We start from the raw sequence: 14,197 nt of genomic DNA, 5'->3' as shown, positions 1-14,197 counted from the left end.
GTTAGATTAGATATTAGGAAAACTTTTCTAACTATAAAAGTAGTTAAACTCTGGAATAGGCTTCCAAAGGAGTTGTGGAATCCCCATCATTGGTGGTTTTCAAGAAGAAGTTGGAGAGATCCCTGTTGGGAATGGTCTAGATTTATTTGGAGCTGCCTCTGCGAAGGGAGCTGAATTTGAGAACTTCTCAAATTTCCTTCCAGCCTTTCATTTCTATATGTTTCTGACTTCCACACTCGATTATTGTAACTTGTACCTTATAATGAAGCCAAACACCCTTGAAAAAGTTCAACTAATATAAAACACAAAAGTTACCATGAGCTCGTCACTTTGGTGTTCTGCTTTTTCAACCAGCTCCCATTGAATAGAGTATAGTTCAAGGTCTGTGTCCCCTTCATGGGCCTGGACCTAGCTACCAGTGAGCATGCCCTTACCTCCGCAACTGTGACCTCTCATGACTTCTAAGTTCTGTTGGAACAATAAAATTATTAAGCAGTAGAGAGAGAGACTTGTGAGCCTTTGAAGTCAGAACATTCAGAGGAGTAGGGCTTACACTATGGAACTCTTGCAAGAGGTAAGAGACCTTGCTGTGCTCAGAAAGAAATGTAAACTGATCTTTTGACTTGGCTTTCCCTCAGTAAGCCTACCTAGAAAAACTAAAAATAAACAAAACCACCTAATCAAGCTATTTTTCTAACAGGCTGCCGAGGAAAAGGAGAGATGTTTCTGACTTTAAATATACGGAAGCAATAAGGGTGATGGGCCATATGACTCTGAAAAGAGTATCAAGTATAACTCTGTTTTTTCACAGTTTAAATCTTTCATGATCTGTCTTACAACTGGGTGAGATCAGATTGCTTGGGTGTATAGATAAAAGCAAATAATTAAATGCAGAACATTGTGCATTTAGTTGGCAAGAATGTTTTTGTTGTAATAAATCAAACGTGGATTATTGTTTTTACATACAAAGAAACCTCAAGTGGAACGTCACCCAGATAGTGAAGTTAATGTGCATGGCTATAATACAGCCATTCCAGTAGATGAAGATAGTGAAGAAGAATCCTGTGTAGCTGATGATGTTTTGGAAGTTGTGCGTGAACAAGTAAGAATTTGAATTTTAAAATGTAGAGTTTAGTATGATAGCCTAAGTGGCTTCCAAACATCTTTTTTATTTTTTTCAAAATTAAACTTGATCTATAAGTATATAATAAACATGTAGAGAACATTGGTAGTACAATAGTACAACTTAAGAGAAAAAGAGTTCTAACATGAGTAGCAATTTAGACTTACTACATCTTATTTATTTTCAATAGTGTCCCCAATGTGCTGTACAAGCACAAAAAAGAAGGGTCCCTGCCCCATGGGTTATGTTTTTTCCTCTCCTAAAAGACCTTACCAGGTGGTCAAAAAACAGGGTAAAGGGAGAAGAGGTGCAACAAAGCTGTGGGAATAGTTATGTGGTGGTTGGTCTTCTCTTGATATTATTTCAATATAAAGCATCCCCAGTTACCCCACAACTTCAGAGTCAGCTGGCTGGTTTCTGGCAGGTGTCTCTAATGTGCATACTTTTTGCATAAAGCAGTTTACAGCAATTTCTGAAGGAAAAAGCATTCATAAGTGTAACTCATCACAATGGTTGAAATGAGCTAGTGGGGAAGAGAAAATGTTCTGTGCTTCTTCAGTTGAGTTTATCATGTCTGTACAATTGTATTTCTGCTTAAAATTAGAGAAAGTAAAATCTCTTCTTATTCTTATTTCCAGGCCACAGAAGATAATAGTCAAATTGAGCTGCTAAAGAGCCAGCTTGCTGAGTGCCAAGAAAAACTTCATAAGCTAAATTGGATGGAAGATAAACTACATGTTTTAGAAGAGAAACTGAAAGGGAAGGTGATTATAGATGAGAAGGACTGGAATAATCTCCTGAGCCGGGTCTTGCTTCTTGAAACAGAACTGTTATTGCAGTCAAAAAAGGTATATTTTACCATAAAGTTTCTATTTTATTGGGGAAGTGGAATGTGTAGAAGGGTGGAATGATTTAAACCGGGGATTTTAATCTTATTTAGCATTTGTATGTTATTTGTCTAAAGAAAGGATGATTCTCATTGGTTTATGCAAAACAATATTTTGATGGTTATAACTAAATATGTAGAACTTTAGAGTTACGAACATCAGAGTTACAAACTGACCAGTCAGCCACACAGCTCATTTGGAACCAGAAGAACACAATCAGGCAGCAGCAGACACATTCTCCCCACCATTCCTCTATCCCCCTTCCAAAAAAAGGCAGATACAGTACTGTGCTAGACATAAATAACAAAAATAAAGGGAAAGTTTAAAAAAATTGAGAAGGTAAGGAAACTGTTTTTGTGCTTGTTTCATTTAAATTAAGATGGTTAAAAGCAGCATTTTTCTTCTGCATAGTAAGGTTTCAAAGCTGTATTAAGTCAATATTCAGTTGTAAACTTTTGAAAGAACCATAATGTTTGGTTCAGAGTTGTGAACATTTCTTGAGGGGTTCGTAACTCTGAGGTTCTACTGTGTAGCCTTTACATGAAATCTAGTACTACTTTTGCTAAACAGGGAGATACACTATAACTGTTCACATTTAAATAGTTATAAAGCGTGACATACATTTATTCAAATTCTTAATTTTTACTACTTTGTTAGAGAATAGTGAATGAGGCAATTCTTTTCTACTAGATTAATTTTTTTACTTGTGATTTGTATCAAGATACATTTAGATGAAAATTGGAATGCAGTTAAAATGCGCTAAACAGCATGTAAAATGTGTTTGCTAGTTAAATACTTAAGAATTTTTTTTAATCAAAACCTGTTTTGCATTTAAAAGCAAATTGTGAAACAAAGGACGTATTATCTATAGTTAGTGAATTGAAGTGATTGTTTCTTAGACTTGTAGAGTACATCTATACTGTAATAAAAAACCAGGCCATGGCTACAGGGCTGGGTCAGTTTATAGTAACTCCTCACTTATAGTACGTCTACACTACCCGCCAGATGAGCAGATACTGATCGATCTATTGGGGATTGATGTATCGATCTTGTCTAGACACGATACATTGATCCCCGAACGTGCTCCCCATCGACTCCGGAACTCCACCAGGGCGGAGTTGACAGGGAAGCGGCGGCCGTCGATCCCGCACCGCGAGGAGGCGAACTAAGTCAGTCTAAGATATGTCAACTTCAGCTACGCTATTCTCATAGCTGAAGTTGAGTATCTTAGATCAATTCCCCCCTGCCCCCTCCCCCCCAGTGTAGACCAGGGTTTAAAGTCATCCCAGTTAATGTTGTTTCATTGTTACATTGCTGATCAGTTAGGGAATGTACTCGTTTAAAGTTGTGCAATGCTCCCTTCTAACATCGTTTGGCAGCTGCCTGCTTTGTCCACTGCTTGCAGGAAGAGCAGCCCAGTGGAGCTAGCTGGTGGGTGGTTGGAACCAGGGTGGACCGACAGCCCCCTATCAGCTCCCTTGCTCCCCTAAGTTCCCTGTGCAGCAGCTGCCCAGCAGGCTAGCAGTTCCAGCTGTCCTTCCCCCCACTGCCATGTGCTGCTTCTGCCCTCTGCCTTGGAGCTGCTAGACTCCTGCTTGCTGTGGGGGGGGTTGTCAGAAAAAGGGGGGCTAATGTCAGGATGTCCCCCTGCTCCTGCACCCCGCTTACCCCATCTTCCATAGAGCAGGGAGACACACGATAGAGGGAGCTTCCAGGCAGCAACATCTGCAGCTGTGGTCTGGTCTCAGCTTGCTGATCTAATTAACAAGGCATTGTACTTCTGACCCTACTCTTCATACTTAAAGGGGAAATGCACATCTCTCTCTCAGAGTGTGTCTGTCTTCCCTCCCTCCTTTCCTGATGCCTTGTACAGTAGAGTGTGAGAGTTAACCCTTGAGGGCTCAGCCAATTGCTAGTTCATCATTTAGCAGTAAGGCATTCCCTGGAAATTTCCCACACTCTGACTCCTCCACGTCAACCAAGCTTCACAATCATCATCACTGTGTACCAGCATTAAATTGTTTGTTTAAAATTTATACTCGTGTGTGTGTGTGTGTATATGCGCGCATGTGCGCGCACGTGCGCACACACACACACACACACACACACACACACACACACACACACACACACACACACACACAAAAAATAGTCTTTTGTCTGGTGGAAAAAAATTCCCTGGAACCTAACCCCCTCATTTACATTAATTCTTATGGGGAAATTGGATTCGCTTAACATCGTTTCGCTAAAGTCGCATTTTTCAGGAACATAACTCCTCATTTAATGTTGTAGTTACAGTACTTGGGCTTGCCGGACTTGGGTTACAAGGCCTATAGAATTGCTGCATAGATGTCCTGGCTCAGGCTGGAGGTTGGGTGCTGCGGTAAGGATCCTACCATTTGGCCCCCAGCCTGCGCCCCAGTGTCTATGCAGCAGTTTTACAGTCCTGTAGTCTGAGCCCCCTGAGCTTGAACCAGCTGACCCGGCCCAACCATAGGTGTTTAATTGTTGTATAGACATATCTGTAGGTTCCGGTCACCATATCCTTCAAGATTTTAGAGCTAGTAGATCTCATCCTCACACCTTGTTTTTATTTGTACATTGGAAGAGAAAAGCAAAGGGTTTCCTCTTCTTCAACTTACTTCTAATGACCTAATGAGTAAACTGAAATTGTTGAATAAATTGAAATGGAAAAAGTGTTCCTTCTGTACTTACAGAAGAAGTTACTGCTGTCAAAAGCTAGGTTAGCATTTCAACAAATTATATTGTTCCAGGTGACTTGTACCACTTCAGAGGCTTGACTTTCTTCACAGCTTCAGAAGCAAACATGTGCTGCTTAAATACTACCTTTTCATTATATTTAAGTGATTTTAATATATTTTTAGTAAGGTTAAGCCTGATGTAGGTTTTTGTAATTCCAAATTTCATTGTCAATAGGTTTATTTTTAAAAAGAAAAATGTATTTAATTTCAATTTTAAAATGTTTTTTATTTTAAAAACAAACATTTTCTCTACCCTGATCTGTACTAATATTTAGCAATTAAAATATCTACCATTTGTAAGGTAATGTGTGACCATGATCACATGACAAAATTTTAAACAAGACAGAAGTCTCAATTTCCTTATGAGCCCACCATTCCTCCTCTCTCCCAATTGTGCTCTCTCTCCCTTTCAGGGCCCCCTGTTTCTGTCTCATCCAAAAAAAAGTTAGTGGCTTATTTCTGAAAAGCGCACAGCTATTTCTTCAGGACTTATGGAGCAGCACTGTGCATTGTAATGGAGTTTCCCAGAAGGAGCCTGCAGACCCTGAGGGAACTACAGAAATAGCTCTGCAGTTTATCAATGATAGCCACTGTGTTAGTATGTGGTACTAATACATTTACTGAAGGAATGTAATTACTGTTTGAGTGGTTGCTATTGTAATGAAAAAATTCAGCCTGTTTAGTGGCATGTGATTTTTCTCTTACTATGACTGTCTCATCCTACCTTGTTGGATTTTCTTCCTGTAACTGTAATAATTTATGTGAGAGAGCCAAAGTACCACTTATGAAGCTGAATACTGTTTAATTTCCCAAGTCGAGGAATATTATATTTTGAAAACAGAGAATCTTTTTACAAGAGCTTCTTGAAAAGGTTAGACTTTCATTCTGTTTAGCATTGTCTGGGCTTACCACTAGACATCTTCATTTCTGATTGTAGAAAAATGCACTATTTCATATCTTCAGGCAAGCCATCTAGAAACTAGATGCAAAATTAAGAATGCAAATTCAGCAGATGGTTTGCTCAGTACTGTGGGAAACACTTCATTCATTAGGCAAGCTTATCATCTATCATCATCTTATTGATTTCTGATTTAGTGGATGGCATTTCACTCCTTGTTGGTAACATTAGGTAAACTTTCTAAATGCACATGAGATTTAGTGACATCACTATGCTGAGTATGTTTAACATGCTACAGCAAATCAGCATTTTTCCTCAGGGTAGTGTATTTTTTTTTTTTTAACTTTTAAAGCTTTTGAGGGGTGTCTTTCTGTCTATCTATCTAATAAATATAATATAATATAATGCTAGTGTTCACAGCACAGTATATGTGTGAGTATATGTTCAGGATCTTCCTGTAATGCTGTAAATTACAATCCTCAGAATACTTCAGTTATTGTGAAAAGCTGTCCAAAAGTTGAAAATTTTTGCAAAAAATACTTGACTGATGCTGCAGTTTCTTGCAGACATGTTAGAATGTTACGTCAGTCACATTATTTGTTTGGTTGTAGAAAGTTGGAGATGTCGTTATAAACATATAATCTGGTTCTCATTCTACATTTATTGAAAATGCATTGTTTATCTAAAAGAGGTTTTTTGGAGGGTTAAATGAGGAAAGCTGCCATCTCTCTCTGTGGTATTTCAGGATGCTCACTTAGTAACATTTTAAAGAAAATTCAGTGGCTCAAAAGTTGAATATGGAGCTTTTCAATTCTAGATCATGTTTGAATTTGTCTCAGGTCAGTAATGACAGAAATGTGATACCATCTTATGTCTATTAATCAGTCATTGTGGATGAATTTGTTCTTATTGCCCAGTGAATGTCCAAATCACACAACCACTGTTAACAGTTTGTTACCCTTGCTAGTGCTCTCAGGAAGCCAAGGATTGGATGAGCATAAAGAGAATTGCCCTCTCTTTCACAGGTCACTTGTTGAGGCACATTGTGGTGGAGACAGTGTGGAGAAGCTTGCCCCTGGTCTCAGCTCGCCCCGCTCTACCTGTTCTGTGGCTTGATAAATGCCTACTAATCTGGAACTTTTCAATACCACTAAATCCAATTAAAACAATAGATAAATATAGATAAATATTCATTATTTTGCATGGTACTGTGGTTTAGACTAGCCTCATATTTGTCTGCCACTTAAATATTTTAACAGTAGTACCATTTTTTGAAAACATCTAACCAGATTGTGTTTCTTTTTAGTCTAGACTTTTGTTGTAAGAGCAGGAGTATACAAAAACAAGTTTGATTTAGTTTGTGTGCATCATGGTTGCTTATTTTTCAGTACAGAAGGAGCTGGTTCTTGCAACCTTCTTTTGAGAAGCTCTGAAATCTCAAAATAATATGAACATTCTGAGACCAGTCCCACACCACCGTCAAAGCAGCAGCGACACACATTGCACTGAGAATACCTGGAACTCTCAAGGCAGCAGCAATGGAAAGGGTTGGGAAGAGGAAGCCAGTCCAAACTTCTCCCAACTCTGAGGGCAGTAATTACCGTTTACCTGCCCCCAAATTCCTGGGGAGGGGTTAGGAAAGAGAGCTGGGGTCTGTGCCCATGCAGCACTTGGGACACCCCCTGCCCACACACACTGTAATAGCCTTCTGCTGCTACTTAATGTAGTTAGCCCAGTAGCTCAAGTGGTAGATTTGTGGTATAGTGCTGAATGTTCAGAGTTCAAACCTTGCTGATCACTCACAATGGTGGAGGCCATGGTTTATTTTTGGTTTTTGGGGTTTTTTTATACTTTAAATCAAACTAGGAAATTCTGTACAAAAATCTATGTTAAAAGTTGGCACTGCAACCTTAATTCTGCCCCTTGTACGTTCCCTTTATGATACAGTCTTCAATTACATGATCATATGCTATTTTTCTACAGGACCTCTACATCATTTAGCATGCAAGATGGATGCTAGCAGGCAGAATTAAGGTTGCATTGACAGCAGTAAATCTGGCACTTGCTATCTTTTGAGTTATTAACATGTAACCAAAATAATGTTGTTTAATGTAATTTTTTGTATTAGAATATATGTGACTCTGAGACCGTACATTTTACATGTGCACACACCCTACTCCATACATTCATATGGTGCATTATTGAAATGAAAGCAGTTCTAGTCCCAGAGGGGTTTCACAAGGGTGGGGACATCCATCTGCATAGATTAGCTTGCAGGATCCAGGCCTAAATTAAACAAACATAAGTTCATGTTTCTGAAAGAAAAAACAGTAATTCTCGATGGTCAAGGCAAAATGCTAAAACTAACTTCTAATTTTCTTAACAAATTAATTCTGAAGAAGAAAATGGTCACATTATAACAGAGAAAGCAGATATAGCATTAATATTGACAATGTATAAAACAGTTTGTTATTTTTACCATTTGTATCATGAGCCAAGTGGGTATTTTAGCCAAAATTTTCAAACTTGATTATCTAAAATTAGACAACAAAATCCAGCAATAGACTTCAAATCAGCAGCCTCAGAGTCAGAGGAGCAGAGTACTTGCAGCCACCAGTAGTCAGTCATTCAGAGCTTTTGGTGTACAGTATGTTTTTAATAAACACCACTCCACCTGATCAACCAATCACACCTGGATTGTTGGGCATTCCACTGTGAAACTTTTGGGCTCAGTTTTTACAGCGAAGTTGGTATTTCAAAAGACAAAATGCTTTAATGAATTGACCTTTTTTTTTTTTAATGATATAAATGGATATACTAATATAAAGGATCACATTTTTCATTCTTTACTCATAGAAGTAGTCACATAAAGCTACTTCCATAATGCTAGAAAAATGTGGTCAGTACTGTACATAGATACATATATTCACCCATTTGATTATAATTCTTAGTACTCAGATTACATTTAAATAAGACTTGTGGCTAAGTTATAGAATTTTTTTTGTAAATGGCAAAAATAATTATTGTTTCAGAGTGACTTATCTACAGAATTTAACAATATGAGTGAAGACCATACCTCTAGTAGGAATATGACTCCAATTTCTCCTGGTGAGTGTTTGCAATGCTCTTTACTTAAAAGGTTTTCTTTTAAGCAGCTTGTGCTAACCTTGCATAAAATTGTGTCACAGTTAGGATTTTAAGTTGTTTAAATAAACACTGTCAACTTTAAAACTGACTGACTAACTAACTATATTTCAAGTTCAACTGTTTCAGGTACGAGCCAGCCTCTGAAATCACCCTCTTAGTTTTGGGGCTTTTATGTACATTTCCTATTTGATAGAATGTATTGTGTTTTCTCCCCTCTCCTGTGTTGCTGTGTCTATCCACACAATGATAATTAATTATTAGAGAAACATATTTCCTTATTTTTGTTTATAGTAAGCTCAAAAAAAGGCCTGGGGCACAAATATGATTTTATTTTTTTTTAAGTTGATTTATCTTTTTTTTTTTTTTAACAAACTGTAAAATACTAGAAAAAGTAGTGGGTAATGGCCAAGTAAATTTCTGAAGGTGTACGCAGCAAGCTTTTGAAGCTAGCTATTGCCTAAGTACAAAGGGACCCAGGAGAAAATCACACTAAGTATCTTTTCAGGTAAATAACCCTCTCTGGACAGCCCCATCACTGAGGCTAGGGAAACTGAATCAAATTTTTCACTCACTCTCTTTCTTAGACTTCATCCATATTTCCTATTCCTTCTTCCCCAAACTGTGGCTTGACTTGCCACTCCCCCAAGTCTGATCCATCCTTAGTTTCCTAATTCTCCAATTTGGTCTTCTCTGGTAATATACACTTAAAGCTCTGAGATGTGCCTACAGCCTTAACTTCCCCTTAAAGTGTTCTGTGCAGGAATATATATTACCCAGCATGGTACTGCCTGTAGTATAAAATCTTTCTCAAGTCAAAATCTTATTCTGAATGAGTCATAGACTTACTTAATTAACATAATTTTTGTAGACAGCAGAGTAAAGATAAGATTCTCTCTGACTGTGATGCCTGATAAGTGAAGTGGCAAACTAAATCTTATACACCATTCACCTCTGTAATATTTTTCTAGAGTGTCCTACATATCAAGCTTGCTCTAACACCCACAATTGTTTTGTCAAAATACCGCAGATAAATTTGTGTTAGTGGGATATATACGTTTGAATTGATTTACTTTATCACATGATATAGATCAGCTGCCATCTGGAGGTTTTGAGATCCACTATTAAATAGTGCAGTTTACACTGTTATTTTCTGAATGCAGACTCAGGACTTGTAACCTGGAGCCATAGACTGTAGCTTTAATTAAAGAAAACAAAGCCAAAAAGCAAACTCCACCTTTTTTTAAATGGGAATTTTTGCTTTCCTCAGGACCACAGGTTTTTAAAATAGTAACTTTTTTTTTTTTAAATGCTAGGATAGCATCAAGCTTTTCCTGATACAAAGGGTAGGGATTTTCTAATATGTTTGATATGTTGGCCTAGCTCTGCTCCTATTGAAACTGGCACTTACTTCTATACACATGTTTAAACCCTGATTCTGCTGAATGAATACTAACCTTAGATTATTGGAAACATTTTTGTTATAGGTCAGCTTTTTATACTGTAAATCATGTACAGAATTAAAAACGTTTGGAAAAGCTTTTCATGTTGTAGTAAAATATGTTTACAAAGATAATTACTATATTGCTTAAACTTTTTTTTTAAGTTTAAAAGATCCCACAGCTGTATAAGAGAAGTGGTTTATAGTAAGAAAACAAATGTGAGCTGTCTGAAATTATTATTGAATGTTTTTCCCAGTAATTGTACTTGCCTAAGTGTTTCAATTGACTGTAATCATGACAAATGCAACATTCCTGGATAATCTTTGTTGGAATTTTTTTTTTTTTTTTGGTCTACATCATACTGAGCATACTCTGTTCATGTTATTTTAAAAGAATATAAGAAACCCATCTTGGACCTTTACCAGTAGCCTTTTTCTTTCTAAACAATGCATTCTCTTCTGTTATTACATACTGTAAATCAAACTGTTCGATAGCTGACCCTGCTGCAAGAGAGCAAAAAGGCAAAGGTGACCTAAAAATGAATATTTCTCCACAGATATTGAGAGGAAGGAGGAGATGCCAGAGAGTCTTCATCAGTCGTCTGGATACAGTTCACTATTATCCACAGACCCATCTCCTAAAGCCGCAACCATTAATTATCATGGTCTGACAGAGATTTCAAAGGTAAGTAAAACTGGCAAATGCTTAGCTGATTTCCTTTCTAAGGTCAAGAGAACAAGTAAGCATTAGTTTTAGTTGTATATACTACTAGCAAAAAACAGCAAAACTATGCAAAACTTCATTTAGGTCTGTCTCATAAAAATCCTTTTGATATGTAAACAGTGCTTAAAGTATTTTTTTGCATGAATTCTCCAGGTTAAAAGTCCATTTCTGAAGATTGTTCGCTTTGAAGAATTTCCTAAATATGTTGCTTTTAAATTGCAGGAGACAACAAGACAAAGAATGGAAAGGATAAGTAAAATGTAAGTAATAGAAAAGGGCAGCAGGAATTCATTTCCCAGTAGGGAATTGTACTGGACTAAGACATATATAGAATGTGCATATGTTTTCCAAACCTCAAAGGTCTCTACATCAGGTGTGGCATTTCCTTATGACTCGACTGGATAATAAATCCACTTACAGTTCTGTGTTTGTGGGCTGAGTCACTGTTTTGGTTTATAACAAACAATATAATGCATTCTTAATGGTATTAATTAGGGATTAAAGAGTCTTTAGAATTTGGTTGACAACTAATAGGAGTATTATCTGTCTTCTGATAAGAGTTTACTGGAACTACATAAAACTTGTGTTCAAACTTGGAAGTGAACTATTAAATGAAAAGAGCTAGACCAGTTTCAGACCAGGCATCACATAAAGATACCCAAAATAATAAGCAGTATCTACTGCTGGGTCAGAGATTTGTAATGAAAATTTACAGGTAGAAATAACTTTCATTACACTTGCTGAAGTAAAATGAAATGGATCATCACAGTGAAACTTCTATTCAACAAGATTTCTGTATCATACAAATGAGTTACTTCAGGAAGCTGAAGTCATTAATCTTGTCTGCCACTTTGCAAAAACCTAAGCTTTCTGATGGTGACAGCCTCTTTAAGGCTAATTTGTGATATACAAAGTGTCAATTATCTCCTCCATTAACTTTATTTTTGTGAGTTTTGTTCCTTCTCTATGTATATTTTTTAAATGTCTCTCAAATAACAGCAAATCTAATAGCCTGACCAGTGTAAAAACAAACAAACAAAAAGTCAGGAATGCTGCTTTGTTGCTTCAGCTTCATTCATTAGTAGTAAATGTTTGGTTTAGTCTTTCTTTTAACCAATTTTTAAAATATTTGTAGGATTGAAGAAACTTCAGAATTGCTGAAAAATTCAAAGTAGCACATCGTAGACAATTTTCTGTCTAGACTTCTGGATCTCAAAACTATTATGTATATTTGTACAATTTTAAAGTTTTGAATATATTAGTTTTAAGGACTATAATTGTTTTAAAATTGTTTTTATTTTTACTTGAATAAATGTTTTCTAATACCTTTTGTGTCACGGTTACATTAATTTTAACCTTTTGCTATAGAAAATTGCATGAGTTGAAGTCATTACAGCAGTGTATTTTTGTGTTGACATTTGTTGGCAGTGTGCTAAGTAATATGTTTTTTAAAGTGCAGGCTTGAGGACCATGGTTTACATCCTGTTGGAAACACTCCAGCTGGGACTTGAATATTGCACCCAAGAGACTTTCATACATACCATCTTGCCATCTGTACTGTTCAATAAGACTTAATGAAAACTTAAATGCACATATTGTAAATGTGTACCTTTTTTGTTTTGTTTTTTTAATTATAAATTTTCATGGTTTAGTCAGAAAGCACCCCAACACATTATGGCTTCCATTAACACTGACAAAGTGAGGGTCATTTGGATCCTAAACACTAAAATGTGTAAGTAAGTCCACAGACTTTGACTATGAGAGATGTGGTGAGTGTTTTAGTGCTCTATTACCCAACACATTTTAAGACCAGCAGCACAGATGGAGACCATCCAGTGTACAAAGACATACAACATTTTTATGATTTGAAACTATATAAAATTTCTCTTTTGAGACATAAGTTGATGTAAGACTTCCATAAACATGATATAGTCAAATCAAAGGTGTGAGTGTGGGCTGGGTAGAGAGATGGGATTTCATCCTTCTTTTTTAAATTATTGGGTATTTAAAGTGTTATGTAAGGAAGCTTTTTACAACATGCTGTAGCTATTCATATTCCTTTGATTCACATGAAAAGATCAAAAAATGACATTGCAGCAGCTGAAGATATCAAGATTTTAATGGTATAATTTTCAGATGGAACATCTGTTTGTTCTTCCTTTGTAAAAATGATTTATTTGATTTAATAATCATTATGAATATGTTCCTCCATAAATATGTGGTTGATTTCCTTTTACATATCCAAACTGAGTAACATACAATAATCTGTTGTTGCTTCATAAACTTCATAAAGCTTAGGATCTGAAAACACTTGTAATAAACTCCCATTTTTTTCCAGTATACTTAAGTTGCAGATTCCCTGGGAAGCAAGCTTTTACACTGGTGATGGCAACTTTAAAGTTTATTGGGAAATACCCCTTGTTCACAGCCCACTACTCCACTATCCTAAAGAATAATTGTTTAAATTGTTTCTTCTAGAGAAGAAAAATTTCCTACTGATCTGAGATGGTGTGTGTTGTGTGCAGTAAATAGAAATTATAGCACCATCTTGTGGTGCATGTTTATATGAAGTATTTTTCAGTGTAGAATAAAATTGTTTTGATACAGACTACCCACAATCACTGTTGGTTTGAAATAGTAATGACAATGTTTTGAGTATCAACTTTTCATTGTTTACTATATTGCATTGAAGCAGGCTTCTAACTGGTAATTTAGGGTGGAAATTACTGCAAACAAAGTGGCATGCTCCCAAAAGTGCAACTGCACTGTTCTCAGCAACAACAGGAACACTAGCATAGATGAACAATGCCACTTTTATCATTGTGGTGACTAGAGGTAAAAAAATGCTAGTATCCCATGTATACTAACACAGTGGTAGATCTCCATGACTGGTAATGAAACTGTTGGCGATTCCCTCCCTCCTCCCCCCCAAAAAAAAGTTAGAAAAAACATTCTCTAATGTCTAACAGCTTTTATCATGACTAGTTTCTTTCAACTTGCCTAACAAGAATTCCGGGGTTTCAAAATGGGGATGTTTTACATGACGACTATTTTTATCTATTTACTGTGCTACTATTCACATTTTAAAGTTCTTAGAGATGATTCTTTAAAGGAGAAGAAAAATCAGTCCACTGCAGAACAGACACTCCTTTCCTGAATACCTTTTTTCTTAATTTATATAATTTAAAGAAATTAATTGGAGACTGACTCTCTCTTCA

The 14,197-nt window shown here is 36.5% G+C and overlaps 1 protein-coding gene across 10 annotated transcripts in view; it reads left to right on the top strand.

Annotated features, from left to right (window-relative positions):
- The window catches only part of CEP44 (centrosomal protein 44), a 46,891-nt gene extending 33,300 nt beyond the window's left edge, over nucleotides 1-13,591 (top strand). For 8 of the 10 annotated variants that reach the window (XM_030563176.1, XM_030563179.1, XM_030563178.1 and 5 more), the window contains 6 exons: nucleotides 971-1,102; nucleotides 1,762-1,971; nucleotides 8,703-8,778; nucleotides 10,813-10,940; nucleotides 11,202-11,239; nucleotides 12,434-13,591. In XM_030563176.1, the coding sequence (XP_030419036.1) occupies nucleotides 971-1,102; nucleotides 1,762-1,971; nucleotides 8,703-8,778; nucleotides 10,813-10,940; nucleotides 11,202-11,239; nucleotides 12,434-12,554 (705 nt within the window). In that variant the 3' untranslated portion in view covers nucleotides 12,555-13,591. Of the gene's footprint in view, nucleotides 1-970; nucleotides 1,103-1,761; nucleotides 1,972-8,702; nucleotides 8,779-10,812; nucleotides 10,941-11,201; nucleotides 11,240-12,114; nucleotides 12,305-12,433 lie in introns of those variants that run through there. The other 2 variants (XM_030563177.1, XM_030563180.1) reach the window with 1 other exon arrangement.
- The last annotated feature ends 606 nt before the right edge of the window (nucleotides 13,592-14,197 follow it).

The sequence above is a fragment of the Gopherus evgoodei genome, chromosome 5 (genome assembly GCF_007399415.2).
Source record: "Gopherus evgoodei ecotype Sinaloan lineage chromosome 5, rGopEvg1_v1.p, whole genome shotgun sequence".
NCBI lineage: Eukaryota > Metazoa > Chordata > Testudines > Testudinidae > Gopherus > Gopherus evgoodei.
Note: the sequence above shows the minus strand (reverse complement) of the source record. Positions and strands in the feature narration are given on the sequence as shown.